Source organism: Protopterus annectens, chromosome 3.part1, assembly GCF_019279795.1.
Source record: "Protopterus annectens isolate FY-2018-M chromosome 3.part1, PAN1.0, whole genome shotgun sequence".
In the NCBI taxonomy this organism is placed as follows: domain Eukaryota; kingdom Metazoa; phylum Chordata; order Ceratodontiformes; family Protopteridae; genus Protopterus; species Protopterus annectens.
In genome coordinates, this window is record NC_056732.1 from 1118190414 (window position 1) to 1118209347 (window position 18934).

At 40.5% G+C, this 18934-nt stretch overlaps 1 protein-coding gene across 1 annotated transcript in view; it reads left to right on the top strand.

The window, feature by feature from the left end:
- LOC122798379 (DENN domain-containing protein 3-like) overlaps positions 1–18359 on the top strand; it is a 1373701-nt gene extending 1355342 nt beyond the window's left edge. Inside the window, exon 25 of the mRNA XM_044067263.1 lies at positions 16568–18359. Coding sequence (XP_043923198.1) covers positions 16568–16768 — 201 coding nt within the window. The 3' untranslated portion in view covers positions 16769–18359. The remainder of the gene's footprint in view (positions 1–16567) is intronic.
- The last annotated feature ends 575 nt before the right edge of the window (positions 18360–18934 follow it).

Genomic DNA, 18934 nt, shown 5'->3' on the forward strand with positions numbered 1-18934 from the left:
CAGACGTTTTTTTTTCTTCAACCCAACACAGCATATGTTTCGTCCACTTTAAGAAGCAGTGTTAAGTATTTAGGAAGAGACACTTGGATTTCTGGTTGAATAAGAAAAACACTCATGCAGAGCACTTTTAAGGTAGTTTTACAAAATGAAAATGATTTTCTGGTGGGGAAAAAAGAAGTACATAATGAGCAGTTTTCTGTTAGTTCATGAAATACAGTTAGTTCAAAACTGTTTTTCTGACACCTGCAAACAACCATAGTACTATTTTTTTTTAGTTCCAACCTCACAAACATTCTCTGCACACCTACTTGCAGTATAAGCAAGATTTATTTGCAAAGAATAACAAAAAATGACACAGTTTTGAAAAATGAGGAATAACAGAAAACTGTCACAAAAACACAAGTCCGATTTCATAGGCTGTGTTTTGCACTTTGGCTTAATACAGATGGCTTCAATATTTCTGGTTTAATCCAACAATATGTGCATCAGGTGTCAAGTGACTTTGGATTACGCACACGGTATATACTCCAACCTTTAACACAAGCAGGGTAAAGTCTATCTATTAACTTGATACTGCAGGAATAGCTTCTAGCTCGGTTCCTCCCTTCAGGCTTGGTTTCCTTGGAGGCTTCTTATCATATGTCTTCCTTGCTCCAGGGTTCAGGAAAACAGGAATCTGAATCATTCTGTTTAATTGTTATTATAGATCCCAAATGCATCAATTGCCCATTGAAAGTTGCCTGCCCTGGTTTGGCCTTAAAGGGATAGGTTGAGCAATCTTAGTAGATACCACTTTGTTAGATGAACCCCTCTGCCAGTGTGGCGCTATTGGTTCAAACCCCCATATACATTAAGGTGACTGCAATGCAAATGATGGTTGCTCTTAAAGTTGAATGGCTGGAGGTTTAATGCTCAAACAGTTTTGGATTGTTGTATTTCCCTGTATAAAGTCAGTGATGTCAAGAGGTATAGTCTGTAATAAGTGTACATTTTTTCCTTTGTAAAGAATGATGAGGCCCACTTAATTGCCATACATTCCCTGTCAGTTGCCAAATATCTTTTTTCATCATTACTTAGTTTTTAGATAATGTAATAGACAGAATGTTCCTCAGATTGTACTATCTCGGACAACACTACACTATCACCCACTTTTAGAGACTTTGTTTTATACCAGTAACCATTTGAAGAAGTTAGGGGTTATCAAAGTAGGTTCCAAAAACAGCAGATGTTTTAGTTTTCTAAACACTTGTTCGTCTTCATTTGTTCATTGAACTTTCAGTGTAATGCTACCTTTGGTTGGTCAATCAGAGCGGCAAGTGATGATATCAAAGTCTGAGACAAATGTATGATAATAGCTTGCCAAACCTAAAAAATGCCTCAACCAGCCTCTTTGTAGTTTGCATTAGCCAGTTCTGGACTACCTCAACATTTTCAGCCTTGGGCTTTACAATCCCTCTGTCTATTGTGCATCTTAAATAACAAGGTTCTACCTTACATAACTTGCAGTTAGTTGTTGGTCCAGCTTGGTAGAAGGAATTTAAAATAGCTTGGACTCTAGAAATATGACTTTCCCGAGTCTTTGGGGAATATTTTAATATAGTTTATTTAGGCTGTGGTATATTTGGTGTAAGGTGCTCAATCTTGCCCATCATAATCTGGAACATTGTGACTGCTCCACAGGGACCAAAAAGTAGGACTCTGTACTGAAATACTCCATCAGGTGTAGAGACTGACACAGTTTCCTAGCTTCTGGGCTAGTGCATTTTTCTGGTAGCTTTTGGTTAGGTCTAAAGTGTACAGAAATCTGGTCATTTTCAGTCAGCCTGTTGACTTAGGGCATGGGATAGAAATCAGATTTAGAGACTCTATTTAACTTTCTAAAGTTGTTACAAACATGTTAGACTCATTATGTTAGTGAATCACTATATGGGACTGTTTCACTCACTTTGGGATTTTTCTTTGACCCCAAGCTTAAGCATTTTCTTTACCTCCTCCCTAATTGCCTGCCATTGGAATTCTGGTATCTGGCATGATTTGAAATGTGCTTTTTTGCCAAGCATGTTTCTGTATTGTGCTAAATTAAACTGATTTTATCAGACAGCTCTCAGAATATGTCTGTATTGTTTTATTTTATGTTTTTGAGACAGTGTTTCCTCTATTTTATCTTCATGGCATCCTGACGGTGGCTTAACATCTCCTGAAAACATACTTATAAAAGAGACTTCAGTTTCTAGTTTTCAGTTCAATGTTTCAGAACATTTATGTGGTGTAACCTCTGGTCTTCCTTTCTCCCATTGACTCATTATATAGTTTACTATTTGCAAGGGATTTGTTTTCAGCAGTGAATACTAACACAAATATATCACCTCATGGCTTGAATTCTCGAAGAAGGCTGTTTCTGGTATATACTCTCCACTGTGCCTCCTGGGCTTTGTCTTGTGTCCTTTTACTGAAAACATAGTTCTTAACCTGTCCTACAGGTCTTAAATGTTCTATCACACTTATAAAAAGGGAGTTTTCCTCCTCTCCTGTTTCTTTGACTGTAACTACAAGCCTCAGGGAAGTCTGCTGTACAACAGTTCAAATAGTGTGAAGCCATTTGAAGCCTGAGATACTTCAGTTACAAAAGAGGGATGATGCCAGAGCATTTGGTATAAGATTCTCCCATCCACTTGTAGAACTTTTCATAACATGGATTTTAATATTTTATTAAAACTTTCAACTAGCCTGTCAGTTTGTGGGTTATACACAGGATTCCTTAACTGTGTCATTTAAAAAAAACTGACAAGAATTCATGCATTATTCGGGACTTGAGTAGGATGCCCCAGTAAGAATTTCTGAGGGAGTTCCTACCTTAGAAAAAGAGCAGTGCTAGTTCTGTTACTATGGTCTTTGTAGGTATTCTGCATCGGGAAATGTCGTTGTCTTTGAGGTTACACTTTGTAGATATTCTGCATCAGGAAATGTCGTTGTCTTTGAGTTTACACTTTGTTAGGTATTCTGCATCAGGAAATGTCGTTGTCTTTGAGGTTACACTTTGTAGGTATTCTGCATCAGTAAATGTCGTTGTCTTTGAGTTTACACTTTGTAGGTATTCTACATCAGGAAATGTCATTGTCTTTGATTTTACACTTTGTAGGTATTCTGCATCAGGAAATGTCGTCTTTGAGTTTACACTTTGTAGGTATTCTGCATCAGGAAATGTCGTTGTCTTTGAGTTTACACTTTGTAGGTATTCTGCATCAGGAAATGTCGTCTTTGAGTTTACACTTTGTAGGTATTCTGCATCAGGAAATGTTGTCTTTGAGGTTACACTTTGTAGGTGTTCTGCATCAGGAAATGTTGTTACATGATGATCAATAATTACTTGATTATATTGTTGTTTCTTTCTCGATTTTACCAGTGGGAACTCAGAATGCCCATTACCGTGTATTCAGAAATGGATACCCACAATGAGTAAGAGTATGAAAGGGTTCTTAAATTCTGGGCTGGGTGCTGTCCTTTGTCACCATGAGCAAGCGCTGGCCTTCATAATATGAGGCCAGTTGAAACATAGCTAAATCCCCAGCTTTTCTCTTTTCCTTCCCTCAGTGCCCGTATCAGGTTGAACCTTCCTCTGTCATACTGTCCATTGCTTTTGGAAATGGGAGCAGTCTTGACCATTTATTACAAAGTGTGCTACATTAGGCTATGGCACTTCTAGTACTTTACCTAGGAGAATCTGTATTTCTTCTTGCGCTAGATTTACCTTTCTTGTCTCTCTGTACACATCACTTTAATTTTCTGCTTGGTGAAATTTTTTTTTATTGCATACATATTGTGCCTTAACGTAACCATGCTGCATGAGCTTAGTTTTATCTGTATTTCTTTTCCCTCATTTCTGATATTATATTCGGCATGTTTATTAATGACAGAGTGACAAAAAGCAAATTCCACATTTCTAGAAATTAAAACGTCGGCATTGTGCCTTCTGTATGTTTACATAACATGGGTATGCTTTCAGGTGTAACTACTTAGCTAACTTTTGACAGTTTTTGCAAACATAGTAGGTGCAGTTTGTGGCTAATTGCCCTATTCTAGAAGATTAAAAAATGAGTTCAGGTGAGGACAATTTTTCTTACTTGTAGGTAAAACAACATACTTATGTAAAAGTTTGTTATTAGCCACTGGAGTATGCAAATCTAACTGAGGTTTGCAAATTCAGTTAATTTTTGTTGTTGTGTCTTTCGGCTTTTTCCCGGTTAGGGGTTGCCACAGCGGAGCTCCAGTCCGCTAATGATTGGCAGTAGATTTTTACGTGCCGAGTTGCCAGCTCTGACACACAACCTTCAACGAAGGTATTGCAAATTCAGTTAATAATAATCAATATTCATCATATTGATCACTGCTGCAGTAACCTTAGCTATATGGATTATATACTGCCAAGGATATAACAGCTGGCCAGCTTCCAAAGTTTCAGGACTCGTTCCATATACCCAAACAGTCAGTAATTTGGAGCTGAGCTGACTTTGGGCACCAAGCCCTTCACAGCTTTCCTGCCATTGAAGAGAGCACTCCACGGTGGGTTTTCAAGGATCAGTGGTTGGCTTGGTCTGTTTCTCTGCTGGTCAGATAAGATTACTTTCTGTAAAAAAAAAAAAAAAAAAAAAATCTTCCACATTAAATAATGTTTTATTTTACTTTCCTGTTTAGGAAAGTTATTTTTAAGCTAGGAGTTTGTTTTTTAACAGGCTGTCAGGGAACAGGAGACTTTTTAACAGTAGCACATTTTTTTTCCTGTCAGTGTAAACATTGTTTAAAGTAAAAGAAATGTATTTTTTTCTGTGGAGAAATTGTGTTTTACTTTTTAGGGCTGATAAAGTGTTTTAAAGTACTTTTTTTCTATGATTTGTGTGAAAAAAGTGATGATTACAACACTTTATATTTTTACCGGCGCTTGCTGCTTGTTTACCGGGAAAGAGAAACCATTTTCAGTTTGAACATGAAACAGACTACCAGTCCCATGGTCAGTCCTTCTTCCAACCACAAAAAGAAAAAGTTAAACAAAGAGCGTTTGCCACCACAACAGGATGGGAATTTGTCTCAGTTGTGGGTTGGTGACTATGTTGTGACCATAGCTTGTTCCCCAAACCACTTATCTTTTACTGCAGATCCCTCAGTGTAGCACTGACAGTCAATATGGACTGGGGGTTAGTCATCCTCTGCACCTGTTGAGTTGCCCTCCATGGCCAAGGGAGAGACATTCTTGTCAGTCCTGGGAGAGGGACAGGGAAGACTTGTCTGTTTGTTCAGGATGTTGTGCCCATGTTCTTAGACCAGAGTAGTTTATGGGGTCTAGCTCAGGGTTTAATTCAGGCTTTTGATCCTTCTTATAAAGTGGTTTCTGGTAAAAGAAACAGGGATACCTATTTTCCTGAAGAGATTCAAGATTTTAAATCTGGACGTGGTGGTGCTGTGGTAGCGTTGTCGCCTCACAGTAAGACGCTGTCCAGTTCGATTCTCAGCTAGAGCGTCTTCTGCGTGGAGACATGCGTGAATGGGCGTACCTTCGTTGAAGGTTGTGCATCAGGCCTGGCAAGCCAGTACGTAAAAATCAACTGCCAATCATTAGCGGACCGGAGTTCCGCTGTGGCAACCCCTAACCGGGAAACGCCGAAAGACACAAACAAACAAACATGAAGATACAGGTACAGGGTTTTCTCCTCAGTTTTCTGATTCAGACTCCGAGAAGAGCTCAGTTTCTGATTCTCCCTGTTGGGGTTTCTCTTTCTGTCTGGCTGTTTCCAGATTGTGCCAGTGTTTTCAGTGGGATAACACTGAGATTTCTCAGTCCCTCAGAAAATACTATGAGATGTTAAAGAAGGATTTTCCATAACCTTCACTCAGTCCTCCAGTTCTATCACTTTTGGAGGGTGCTTGTGTCACTCCCAGCAATTTTCCTGTTAGTCAGCCTGCTACCCCTAAAAAGGCAGACAGAATATATAAATGTTCCCAAAACTGACCCAGAAGCTGTAGCTTTAGTTAATTGTACTGCTGCTAAACATCTAGTCAATTCCAATCCTACTCTTTCTGACAAAGGTGGGAATATATTGATAAGTATGGGGGGAAAAGTATAGGTTTCTGTAACTCTGATTTTCAGAATTTTGAATTGTCAGGCTCATACATTAAAGTTTATTCTGACTAACTGTGATTATATGAAGTATATTTTGTTTGCAGTTTCTTCCTGTGAGGAAGAAAACTGCTTTAAATAATTTAGTTTCTTCCATGGTATGAGTCACAACTCATTGTTTCCAGTGTGTGTATGACTCTGATGATACTTATTCCAGGGCTATGGCCACTGGTAATGTTTTGAGGAGTTTTTCATGGCTGTGTTCTCAAAATCTCCCAGATGATGTGAAAAATGAGATTTTAATTCTCCTTTAGGTAGAGATGTAGTTTTTGATTCCATTGCTGGAGAGGTTAATCAAAAAGCATGATGAAAGGGCAAAGCTGATACAGGGAATATCAAAAATTTTTCATCCCTCCTTTTCCAAATGTTCTAAGGGATTCTCACACCCCTCATACAGTTTTGGCAAAAAACAAAATAAACAATCTCAACAAAATGCTGGTAAACAGACATTTAAGAGGAAATGGCAGGGGATTCCAAAAAGAATTCAGGAACCCACGAGGAAGAAGTAGAACACTAACTCAAAAAACAAACCACCCTGGTAGAATCACAAAATCAATTGGATGTATAACAGGAGGAAGAAAATCATGGCAAAAATTAGGAGGTGCAGCATCCAGCAGGATAAAAGCACTCTAATCAAACTAAACAAACAACTCAGAGGACAAATAAAGTCTACCAAAGCCAAATTTGAGGTAAGTTTGGCCTCCCAGGCCAAGGACAACCGCAATGCATTCTTTAGCTATGTCCACAACCTCAAAGGCAATACACAATTGTGTGCAGAGCTCATTGTAAATAAAGCCACCTATACTGAGCCAGAAGATATAGCAAACCTCCTGGCTGATAAATTCAGCTCCAACTTTACTCCTCTCTCCCCCTCAACCTTCCCTCAGGAAATATCATCAAATATAACTCCCCCTACTATCACTAGGGAACAGGTCCTTAATGCTCTCTCTAAGACCAAGAACACTGCATCAATGGGCCCAGTCAGTATCCCAGGATGCCTTCTAAATAGCATGAAACATGACCTATCAGCGCCGCTGGAATTACTATTTAATTGTATCCTCCAAACAGGCTTTGTGCCTCATGAATGGAGAAAGACAACAGTCATCCCTCTGCACAAAGGTGGGCCATCTATAGACCCTGGAAACTACAGACCTATAAGTCTCACTAGTCTTATATGTAAAGCCATGGAAAGAATTATCATGGAGATGATCAATAGAGATATAGTAAACCTCCAGACACTGGACCCAATCCAGTTTGGTTTCATAAAGGGCAGATCATTTCTACTCAACCTGGTGGACTTCTTTGAGAAGGTCGCCAAAGCAACTGATGAGGGCACAATCGTTCACACTGCCTACCTTGACCTGGCCAAGGCATTTGACACAATACCCCACTCGGGCATTGTTGACAAACTCAAGAGGTTAGGTACAAACCCATATGTCACGCAGTGGATAGCCAACTGGCTCACAGACAGGACCCTTGAAGTTAGAACTGGGAAGTCCACCTCTACAAAGAGGCCATTTACAAGTGGAGTCCCTCAGGGATCAGTCCTTGGACCGCTCCTTTTTGGCATTTACTTCTCAGAAGACAAGGCCAATATCAGTGGTCTCTGGCTGACTAAATTTGCAGATGGTTGCAAATTAGGGGCTGCCATTGGATCTCACATTGACACAAATGTTTTCCAGGAGGGTCTGACACAGACAAACAACTGGTGTCCGAGTCAAAGACTAAAACTAAAAGCCAAGGAATGCATAATAGTATCCTTTGGGAAGTCATCCATCCCTGGTAACTATCATATTGACAACACACCCCTTAAAGTTGACCCAGTAGTCAGGGATTTAGGGACACACATAGACAGTGATCTAGCTTTTGATCATCACGTGTCTACAGTGGTGAGGAAATAATTCTATGTTGCGCAACTTATAAACAAAGGTATGGTATCTAAGTCCAGGGAAGTCATTGTGTCACTGTATTGGGCATTCATCAGACCTATCATTGAGTACAATGCCCCCTTTGGTATGTACCTAACCAGCCATATCCAACAACTGGAACATCCAGAGAGAGATTCTTCACTAAAAGAATACAGAGAATAAATAATATGTCCCTTGCAGACCACCTCAGTGCCCTATCCCTGTATTCTGTCTCCTACAGGCTTTTGAGGGGGGGGGGCTATGCCTGGAATACAGGGCATTTGCAGACTCCACTCTGATGGACCTCCTGCATATCCACAAAACAAACAGTACCAAAATTACCATTTTAAAGACTTAAACCTTGCCTGTGATATAAATAGGACCTGCTGGAGAGATAGGTATATATCTCAGAGACTACACTGTCTATGGAACAGGCTCCCCATCCATGTTGAGCAGAGTTCTTCCCTAAGCCAATTCAAGTGCAACTTTGGACAATTGGATGGGAAACCAGAAATTCATCCCTGATTTGGCACCCATGTCTCTGATGCAAACAGATAATCTGTAAATGGTACATCTCCAATGCCCATGCTTATACTTATCAAGGGTATCAGAACTTGTCAGAGATTTGGGATGCATGGCTAGGCTTAAAAAGGCCCTTGTGGTCGTTAGCCTAGTAAACAGCTATGAACCTATGAACCTCACCAAAAAGCATGGACAGTCTAACAAGTCTGAATGACAAGTTTAAGGGACCTTGATCCCCCCCCCACCCCCCACACACACACACACACACACTGGTAGTCACCTTTCCTTTCCAAAAAGTCTGAAACTCTACTTTTCTCTTTGGCAACAGATAGTCTCAGACAAGTAATTTAAGAGAGATCAGTCATCAGGGTTACAGATGGCAGTGGGAAGAAATCCCTCCTTTACAGGGAGTAATTCTTCATTCTCCAGATCAGACTCCTTTATTTCCCCTTGTCCTTCAACACATGTTCTCCCAAGGAGTGATAGAACCAGTTATCCATTCCAGGTTGGGGAAGGATTTTATTCAAGGATGTTTTGGTGCCAAAGAAAGAAGATGCTTGGAGATCAGTCCTAGATCTTTCTTTCCTACACCTGTTTGTGATTATGATGAAGTTCAAAATGCTGTTACTTGACAACCTGCTGCCTCTTCTTCCTCATTTAGGCTTCCTGGTAACATTAGATTTAAAAGATGCTTATCGTCACATCCATATTCATCCAGACTTCAATTCTTTCTTATAGTTCTGTGTGTTTGGACCACATTATCAGTTAACTGACTTACCCTTAGGACTGTTGACTTCACCAAGAGTGTTCACAAAGTGTTTAGCTCCAGTTGTAGTTCATTGAAGACTACAGGGTATTCACATTTTTTCATATTTAGATGACTTGCTTATCTTTGCAGAGTCTTTTATAAAGTGTCAGGAATTTCTCTTTTAGTTGAGAGATTTCAAGAGAACATTCACAAGTCTTTTTTGACTCCTTCACACATAAATGTGTTCCTAGGGAGTCAGCTAGACACCTCAGTTCAAAGAGCTTTTCTTCCGTGGGAAAATTTTGATCTATATTTATATCAATTCGTAAGGTTTTCACTCAGACTTTGGTCACTGTGAAGGAATACCTGAGGATTTTGAGTCTCATAGCATTTATGATTGTCATGATACCCCTGGCAAGACTTCACATGAGAAAGATAAATTTGGTCCCAGCACCAACACATCTTTGTCTTTTCAAATCCAGGTGCTGGAGTTAGAACTGATATCACTTGGTGGAGACAGAAAATATCCCAAAATCCAGTTCCCCCCTCCTCCCTCCCTAATCCATAGCAGTTAGTCACTACAGATACCTTGGACTTAGCTTGCAGAGCAGTTTCAGGAGGGATAAAAGTGCAGGGTGTGTGGCGCACCAAAGACAGATGCAAGTGTATGAACATAAAATAGATGTTTGCACCGATCAAGCCACTCAACTCTTTGAATCATCTTTGGTCCCTGGGGCCTCTTCGAGTTGTTACAGACAATACTACAGTCTTGTGGTACATCAGCAAGCAAGGGAGAACCAAATCGTACCCTCTGTGCAGACTAGCCATATTAGCTTGAGATAAAGCTTCACAGCACATTCTCACTCTACAGGTGTCCTGCATTCTATCATTGCAAAGAATTTTGTGGCAGACAGGCTGAGCAGGACAAGGGCAGACCCTCACAAATTAAACTAGAGCAGGGGGTCTTCCTAGAGTTGATCCATTTGTGAGGAGTTCCTCAAGAGACCTATTTGTCTCCTCTCTGAACAATCAGCTGTCATGACTCCATTCTAGGACTCCATTACCAAAAGGCCTGGAAAATAGATGCCTTTTCCTTTTTTTCTTTACAGAGTGGTCCTGTATGCTTTTCCACCCTTTCCATTGATATCCAGGGTACGTCTGAAGATTCAGAAGGAATTCCCCAAAGATCATTGTGGTGACTCCTTTCTGGCCCAGGCAACAGTAGATGTTCTTCATAGTCAGTATTGCAGTACTGAATCTTGGATCCTCCAGCCATGCAGAAACCCACAACTGATCTAATTTCCAGAATCTTTATATCATCCATAGCCAACAGACATCTAAAGACTGATGTCTGGATGTCAAGGTACAAGAAGGTCATCCTTCAGTGCCATCTTCAGTTCTTTCTTGCCATGCAGTCTGATGTGCTTCACATACAGTATGTTCAGTATGTCACATATTTTCATTTGCAGTGTGTCAGTCGGCTCATGTTTCCAGAGAACCATCTTCTTCTTCCAATTAGATAAGTACCCCATTGGGGACAATTTCACTACTAATTTAATATTCAAAAAAAGTCAACAGTTGATTGAAGTGTGGGAGGAAAATCCCAAGCAAAGATTTTCACTTGTTTTGTCAGTTCTGCTTGGGCCTTAGTATGACTTTTGTAACTATTCTGAATATGCAAAATTCTGTGCAAAATCTGTGAAACATAGGGCCGAGATTATTGCTGCCCATATGGAGTTATCTTCGGCTTCTCCAGTGGCACAGCTGTAATAATACCACAGGACACTGCAGACTCCAGTATCAGCTAGTGTTATTCCCAAACAATTGGAAAGACAAAAGGGTGAAGGACTCTGAAATTAAAAAAGTTCCAACTATAGGTTTTACGTTGACCGAGGTTTTACGTTGACCGACCTAGATGAGACCTCTTTGCAGCCTCCCCAGTTTGACAACTTCTAGACACAATCCTTCTGATGCAGCCCCTTGGTAAACCACCATGGTTTCCAGTCTATGTATGAATGCCACTATGGCTCACACATTGGTCAGGTCTGATGTCGCTCTGCAGGCCTCACTTTCTGATGTCTGAAAAGTGGCACTCAAGGGAGTCTCCCTGCCTTCCCCAACTACTGAAGCTACAACCGAAGTTGCAGTCAGGTGACCACATCATCTGCTCACTGCTTTAAAACGGAAAACCAAACTGAAGAAAGTCAATTCCTTTGCTTCGCCTCTACCTCCAACAACTACTTCTCAGTTTGAACCCCCCCCAAGAAACTCCTTAAAATAGCACAGGAGTTTATTGCCTCCATGAAACCTAGAGAGCCCTCTCATTCTTCTGCCTCAGAGGCATCCTTATCCAAAAGGAGCAGGTAAGTAGTTTTTCAGGAAGAGGACAATTCCTCTAGCTCAGTGGATGAGAAGGAATTGTCTTACTCTGGACACTTACCACCTCAAACATAGCCAGACTCAGACATCCTCTCCTCCACCTTCCCCTCTGAGGACCTTTATTTCAGGGAAATCATTTGGGGGAAAAAAAAGTTCTTCCAGGCCCAGGCTCACTACAAGGAACTGCTAAGCTTACTTTAACCCAGACCACTGGCTATTCCTCCAGTACATGTTGTACTGGATGATGTCTTTGAAGAAATAGATCTACACCCTGAGTCTGTACCCCTGCTCTTAGGAAACCCAAAAGGTGTTACAGAGTGCTTGAATCTCACAAGCACCTCTACAAAAATCTGAAGGCTGAGCCTTCTGTTGTCTTCACTGAATCCACAAAATGTATACCTAAAGGACCAACAAGACATCCGCTGCCTAATGACTGAGACAGTAGATTACTAGACAGATGTGGTAAGAAATCTATGCCTTTGCCAACCTGGTGAGGAAAGCTTTGAATTATCCATTCCATATGCCAAAGTTCCTGGAATCTCTTCAAGACAAGATGCTAGCTAAGGTAGACTCTATTGTGGACAGAGCCTTGTCCAAGAAAATCCAGGAGATAGCCAGAGAAGCTTTACAAGCCTCCAGACACACTGTAAAGTGGGCAGTGATGCCTTACATGCAGAGCAGCTGCCACAGGTTCTGTTATCCACAGACATGCATAGCTCAGGACCCAGCCTCTGTCAGATCAGGTAAAGACTGAACTATTGGATGCCCCTTTGAACAAGGAATTTTTTTGTCCCTCCAGAGGAATTTTACCTGTCTCTGACCCCTTCAGAACCTTGACCTTTTCCACCTAGACAAGACAAGGGGAGATCTCCCCATGGCAAAAGACCAAGACACTTTAGGAGATGGCAGACAGAACAATTACACAAGGCAGTGAACATCAAAGAACCTACCCTGCAGAGAAAACAAATGTGACTAAGTTTTACCCCACCCCCTTACTTTCATCTCCCCTCCAAACTTCTGGCAGGAAGACTGTCCTTCCTAAACCAGTGAAAATTCATCACTAGAGGCCAATAGCTCCTCAACATCATAGAGAAAGGGGTATTATGTTCAATTCAGAGAAATACCACCCTTCTTGGGCATTCTAAAACTTCCAGAAGAGCAAGAAAGCCTCTTACAACCTTTCTTTAGGGAGCTACTTCACCAAGGAACCATCAAGTCTGTCCATCCAGGACATGAGGAAAAAGGCTTCTACTCATGGATATTTCTAGTCCCAAGAAAAGAGGGCACTTGGAGGTCTATCTTGGACCTTTCAAAAATAAACAAGTTCCTCAACATCCCAAAACAATTCAAAATGCTTATGTTGCAGAGATTACTGCCTATAATCTTCCAAGATGTCCCATACTCACCATAGGCCTAAAGGACAATTGCCTCCATATCCCCATAGCAGACAGTCACAGAAAGTACCTACAATTTGCAGCAACAGGCTTCCACTGTTCCAGTTCTGTGCTTTATCATTTGGGCTATCTACTGCTCGCAGAGTTTTCACAAAATGCCTACCAGCCCTGTTAGCACATTGTAGAATTCTAGGGGTTCATATTTACCTATACCTAGACAACTGTCTATTTCAGGGAGGATTCACTTCAGAGGCCCTAGACACATTACAGATCAGCATAGACTGTTTTCAGAAGGTAGACCTCACCTTAAATCTTCAAAAATCACAAACCCTTCCTCCAATAAGGATCCTATTTCTGGGAGCCCTCATAGACTGTTCAGCAGAAAACCTTCCTTCCCCAAGAAAAAAATTGCTTTCTTGACAGGCTACTTGACTGGTCTCCTTCCAAAACATGCTATCAAGAGAATTCCTGAGAATACTGGGGTACATTGCATTCTGCATTCTCATGATCTCATTTGCAAAGCTGCACATGAGGAAATTCCAATGGCTTCTGAAAAATGCCTGGGAACAGCACTCCCAACCCTTGAAAACCCTACTGTCCCTCCTTCCATGCATGAAAAAGGGACTCCTATGATGGATGAACACCATACAGTTGAACCCAGGGGCAAATTGCACTTTGCCAGAAGCAGGCAGGACCATTACCATCGACAGTTCAGACGCAGCTTGGGGAACCCACTTAGGTCTCCTGAAGGTGCAGGGCATTTGGCCCCCACAGTAGAGAAAGTTGCATGTAAATTAAAAAGAGGTATTAGCAGTCTACCTGGCCATAACTGCTTTTCAGCAAAACTAATGCCCAGGGACACTGCAAATTTGGACAGACAACACTACAGTTATGTGGTCCATAAACAAACAAGGCAAAAACTGTGTCTTATCTATACAGCCTTGCCCGAACAATTTGGATGCTGGCTCAAGAGATAGGGTTAACCTTCATAGCTTGCTTCTTGGATCTGACTATACAGTGGGGATCCCCTCAATAGACCTGTTTGCCTCTCTCTACAACAAGCAAATACAGGAGTTCTGCTCCAGAACACAACAGAAAGGAGTGTGGAAATAGATGCATTCTCCTTTACTTGGACAAACTGGTTCATCTATGCATTCTTACCCTTACCTCTGATTCCCAGGATACTAACAAAACCCAGAGGAGAAAGACCCATCATGATCCTAGTGGCCCCGTTCTGGCTGAGACAGCACTGGCTGTCCTTCCTTCTGACTCTCAGTGAGGAGAGATTCCACACTGTACCACAGGAGGTACATCTCCTCAGTCAAGTCAAGGGATCTGTCTTTCACCCCCCACCCCCCCTATACACCCTCAAGTTAACTACCTGAAGGACTGGGTTTTGACACCTATGACTACATCCTATCTTAAGGACATGGTCTCCATTTTAAGGAAAGCAAGAAAGCCCAAAATCAAGAAGTCATGCCTGACAAAATGGAAAAGATTTTCCAGTTGGTGTTACAGCAAAGACACTAACCCTGCGAAAGCAGACATCATCACAGTATTCCAATACTTGTCAGGTGTATTTAGACTGTAACATTCCTGTTCCTGAATTAAGGTACCTGCATCTGCAATATCAGCTTGCCTGCATAATGCTCCTCTAATCTTCTAGTACCCCCACATGAAACTTTTTCAGTAAGGGTGATTCACTTGAGAACACGCAGAAGGAACCCTATTCCAGCATGATATATAAGTTATGTGTTTGAAAAGCTAAACTTGCCTGCCTTTTAACTGGCTGCTACTGTCTGTGAAAAAGATGCTCACCTGGAAGACCACATTTCTTACAGCTGTTACATCAGCTAGGAGAGTTTATGAACTACAAAACCCTCACATGTAAAGAACCTTTCACTGTCTTCCATAGGGATAGGGTCAGCCTGAGAACAAACCCATCGTTTGTGCCTAAGGTGGTATCAAAACTTTAAACAAGTCTATCCATGTGCTGGTCTTCTTCCCAAATCCACAGAACAGGGCAGAGCAAGTCCTCCATTCTGTGTGTTTATTTCTGCATGTGTGTCTGCAGGTTAAGGTTATGTAAGGAGATAGTTTTAGGGCATGTTTGTGTGTGTGTGTGTGTGTGTGTGTGTGTGTGTGTGTGTGTGTGTGTGTGTGTGTGTGTGTGTGTACACACACACACACACACACACACACAGGGTTAGGTCAGGGAATAGTTTTACTGTAGTGCATTTGTGTTTTGTGTGTTCTGTGTGTAATTGTCTAGATAATAATAAAAATATAGTCCCTTTGCAGGGGTCACCAGGTGGCAATGTCTGGTTAAGTGACATGCTCAAGGTCACACGGTAGGCAAATGAAGGTTGAGAGAATCAACCCCTATACCCCAGGAACTACATCTCACAGCCATAACCCTGAGATCAGTGGTAGTGTTAGGGAAAGGGTTTTTCTTAAGGTAATGTGCAGGGTTGGAGTTAGGGCAGGGGCAGAGAGAGAGAGAAAGTTAGCAGGCAAGGAAGGCAAAGTTATTATGTACTGTTAATACCCTCAAGAAGTATGGCACTGTAGAGTAATGACCACATCTAATGATGCTGTGACCAGCTTATATGTTACAGACATGCCTAGTGCTGATTATGTTAGACTGTTTTATTTCCTTGCAAAGGCCAGACCTCTCAAATGATTGGGGACAAATATCAACTTAATCAGGAACAAGTCATGACAACATCAGGGACACATTTAAAATATTAGTGCTGTTAACTTGACACATTGACAGACTCAGAGCATATGAATTAATATAAATTTTCTGAGGTAAATGAAGTTTATAACTCTGTTGTCGTTATTCATTATGTGTAATTCACCACCTTTCCTCCAAAAGTGACTAGTTTTAGGAGGGATTAAGTGGGACAGAGTTAGAATTTGAGTCAAAATCAGGGACAGTTGAGAGGTATGGAAAGTCTGTAACAGAGTAGTAAGGGCCCCCAAGCCAGACGCAGTCAGAATTATCCTCTGATCAGTTCCTGACTGGTTCATACCGTGCTGTACTGTACTGTACTGTACTGTACCGTGTGTGTGATAGAGAGAGAGAGACTCATTGATTTGAGATATTCTGATAAAAAGTAATTGGTCACAGATAAATATTTCAGATTGTTTTTCTGCAGCAGTATATCATGTGATTGATTTAGATACAAATGGCTTTGATTGTCTGTTGAAGTCGCAGTGCTTATTTTGTAGAGATAAAAGTGCTTAATGGTGTGATAAAGCTTGTACTGCCAGTCATTATGGATCCTTATTTTCTTCCCTTTTCTTGGAAAGTATTCTTTCCTCTTGGTTTTAATTGTCTTAAGGTTGGAAATGTCCTCACAGAGTACATTAACACAAATCACCTCTCAAAGCAAGATATGGTAGCTTTGTATCCCTTTGTAACTGGATTTATGTTTTCTTTCAGGTCTGGGTTGGCTGCACAGGAATATCGCAAGGAAAACTTAAAGGAAAAATCTATGTGGTAGACATGGAGAAGTACAGTGTGGAAAAAGAACTTGTAGCACACTTGGATACAGTCACTTCGCTGTGTTCTGCAGAAGACAGATATGTTCTTAGTGGATCGGGCAAAGAGGATGGTAAAATTGCCATCTGGAAGGTGGAATAGTGCTCACAATTTATATAGCAACATGACAAGTGCAGATCAGGCTGACTGCAAACACTAGTGCCTTGTACAACTGCAGGTGTATGCACCAGCACTTTTGGAGAAGTGTGTGAACTTTGACACATCACATTTCTTCAAGGCCTCAGGTTTTACTTTCCAGTGCCTTTTTTCTTAAAAAAAATGAATATCAAGATTATGTCAAGTTTCTCTACCATTTCTGTTTTAAATCTCAAAAGGTTCTTAAGCATAGAGGCAGCATGGTGGTGCATGGTTAACATTGCTACCTGACATCACCTGGTACTCTAGTTAGGTTCACGGCTGAGGTACCTTCTGCCACAGAGCCTACATGTCCTTTATGTGCCTATACGGATTTGTGCTTGGGGCTCCAGTTACCTCCCACATCACAAGGAATACCAGTATGAGCTGCCCATAGATACATGCGCAGTATTGATCTGCATCCTCTGATGGACTGGTTTTCTGTCCAGCATTTGTTTACTGCCTTACATCTTTTGATTGGCAGGATAGACTGTACCTCCCAGAGAATGCTGAACAGGGTAAAGTGGGTATGCAAAAAGGAGTAAATGGATGAATGTAACTTTAAGAGATATATAAAAATTATGATGGTTTGTTTCTGTTAAACAAATTGTCTGATATAGTCTGAAGGGACTTTAACAAAGCTGGTTGTACAGCTGAGAAGTTGCTTTTGCTTTATATTTTTCATTATTATGTAAAAGATATTTTTTCATTGACACTATAACAACAAAATGCATTGGGTCTATCCCTTTAGTTACTTGCTTGATCCACTGTGCTATGGATTAGGAATGCTTACAGATGCACACACTAGGTAATGTTAAAATATACACCTATATGATAACATCTGTAACCTGTTTGCACTTATCTGCCCAATGGTATGACTCCTTTACTCATTGTAGGCTGTAAAACAATCTGTATTCTGGATTTTTTTAAAGAAACAATTTAGACTAGTCCTCATATTTATTGTAGTATATATTCGAAGTTATTCTCACAAACACACACACAGACACACACACACTAATTTCTGTAGCATTGCCTGTTTCGCATAACCACAGGTTGTTTTCACCTTTCATATGAATAAAACACTGTCATTATCATTGATCTCCACAAAAACAACATCCAACGAACCAAACGCTGAAGAAACAGACTTCCTCTTGCACAGCCCAAGAAATACCTCGTGCTCGTTAAAAAGTGGTTTTATTCACAAATTATTTAAAGAAAAACAATGATAAAATAAGCACTTTTTTGTTTTACAATGAAAAACGTCTTCAGTGTTTTGTTTATTATCAATAATCTGTTCAGTCCTATTTACTCAAATCAATAGCTCCTCAGTTCTGAGAAATCCATAGCTCTTAACCTTCCATTTCAAAACTGGGGAAACACTACCTCTCACAGTGTGGAACACGTGCAAAATGTGGAACTCTTGCTAACTACGTCAACTAGGAAACTCAGCATGGTTTAGAACTGTTTTTTTTTCACATTTAACAAAAGTTCTGATGATTAATTAGTATGATTCAGTGTTATTTACTACTGTTATTTCTTATAAAAAAATTCTTAACTATGAATGTGTGACAGACTCTTTCAGTGTGAAACAGAGTGGAACATATAACTTTTATAAACTCAAAAGGAGCAAACCTTCCTTAAATTAAGGTGCAGTTTGAGAGGAATGCTATAAATGTTGCTCTAACTTCTGGCTGAACAGACACAGACTAGGGAGAGACAGATCTGTCAAGAAATCACTCTGCAATGAGGATTTAATTTCATTTTGTATTATGCACATGTAAAATTAATGGTTCCAAAGAGTAAACTTATTTCTGAGATCCAATAGCTATGCAGACAAGTTAACTCATTACATCCAAGTGACGCCTCCAGGTGCATCTGCAGTTTACTCCTACTGATACCTCTAGGCGTCAAATATTGCTTGTTCATATTTGCACTAATAATTCCAAAACCATGCAATGTGTACAAGGTTTTAAAGGATTTTGTCTTAAAGCTTACACAATGGCAAACTCAACTGCATTAATATTTGACCTCTGTCTAGTGCAGGTAAATAGATATTAACAGTTGTTTTTATGTTATTAACTTATATGTATGTATATATATATATATATATATATATATATATATATATATATA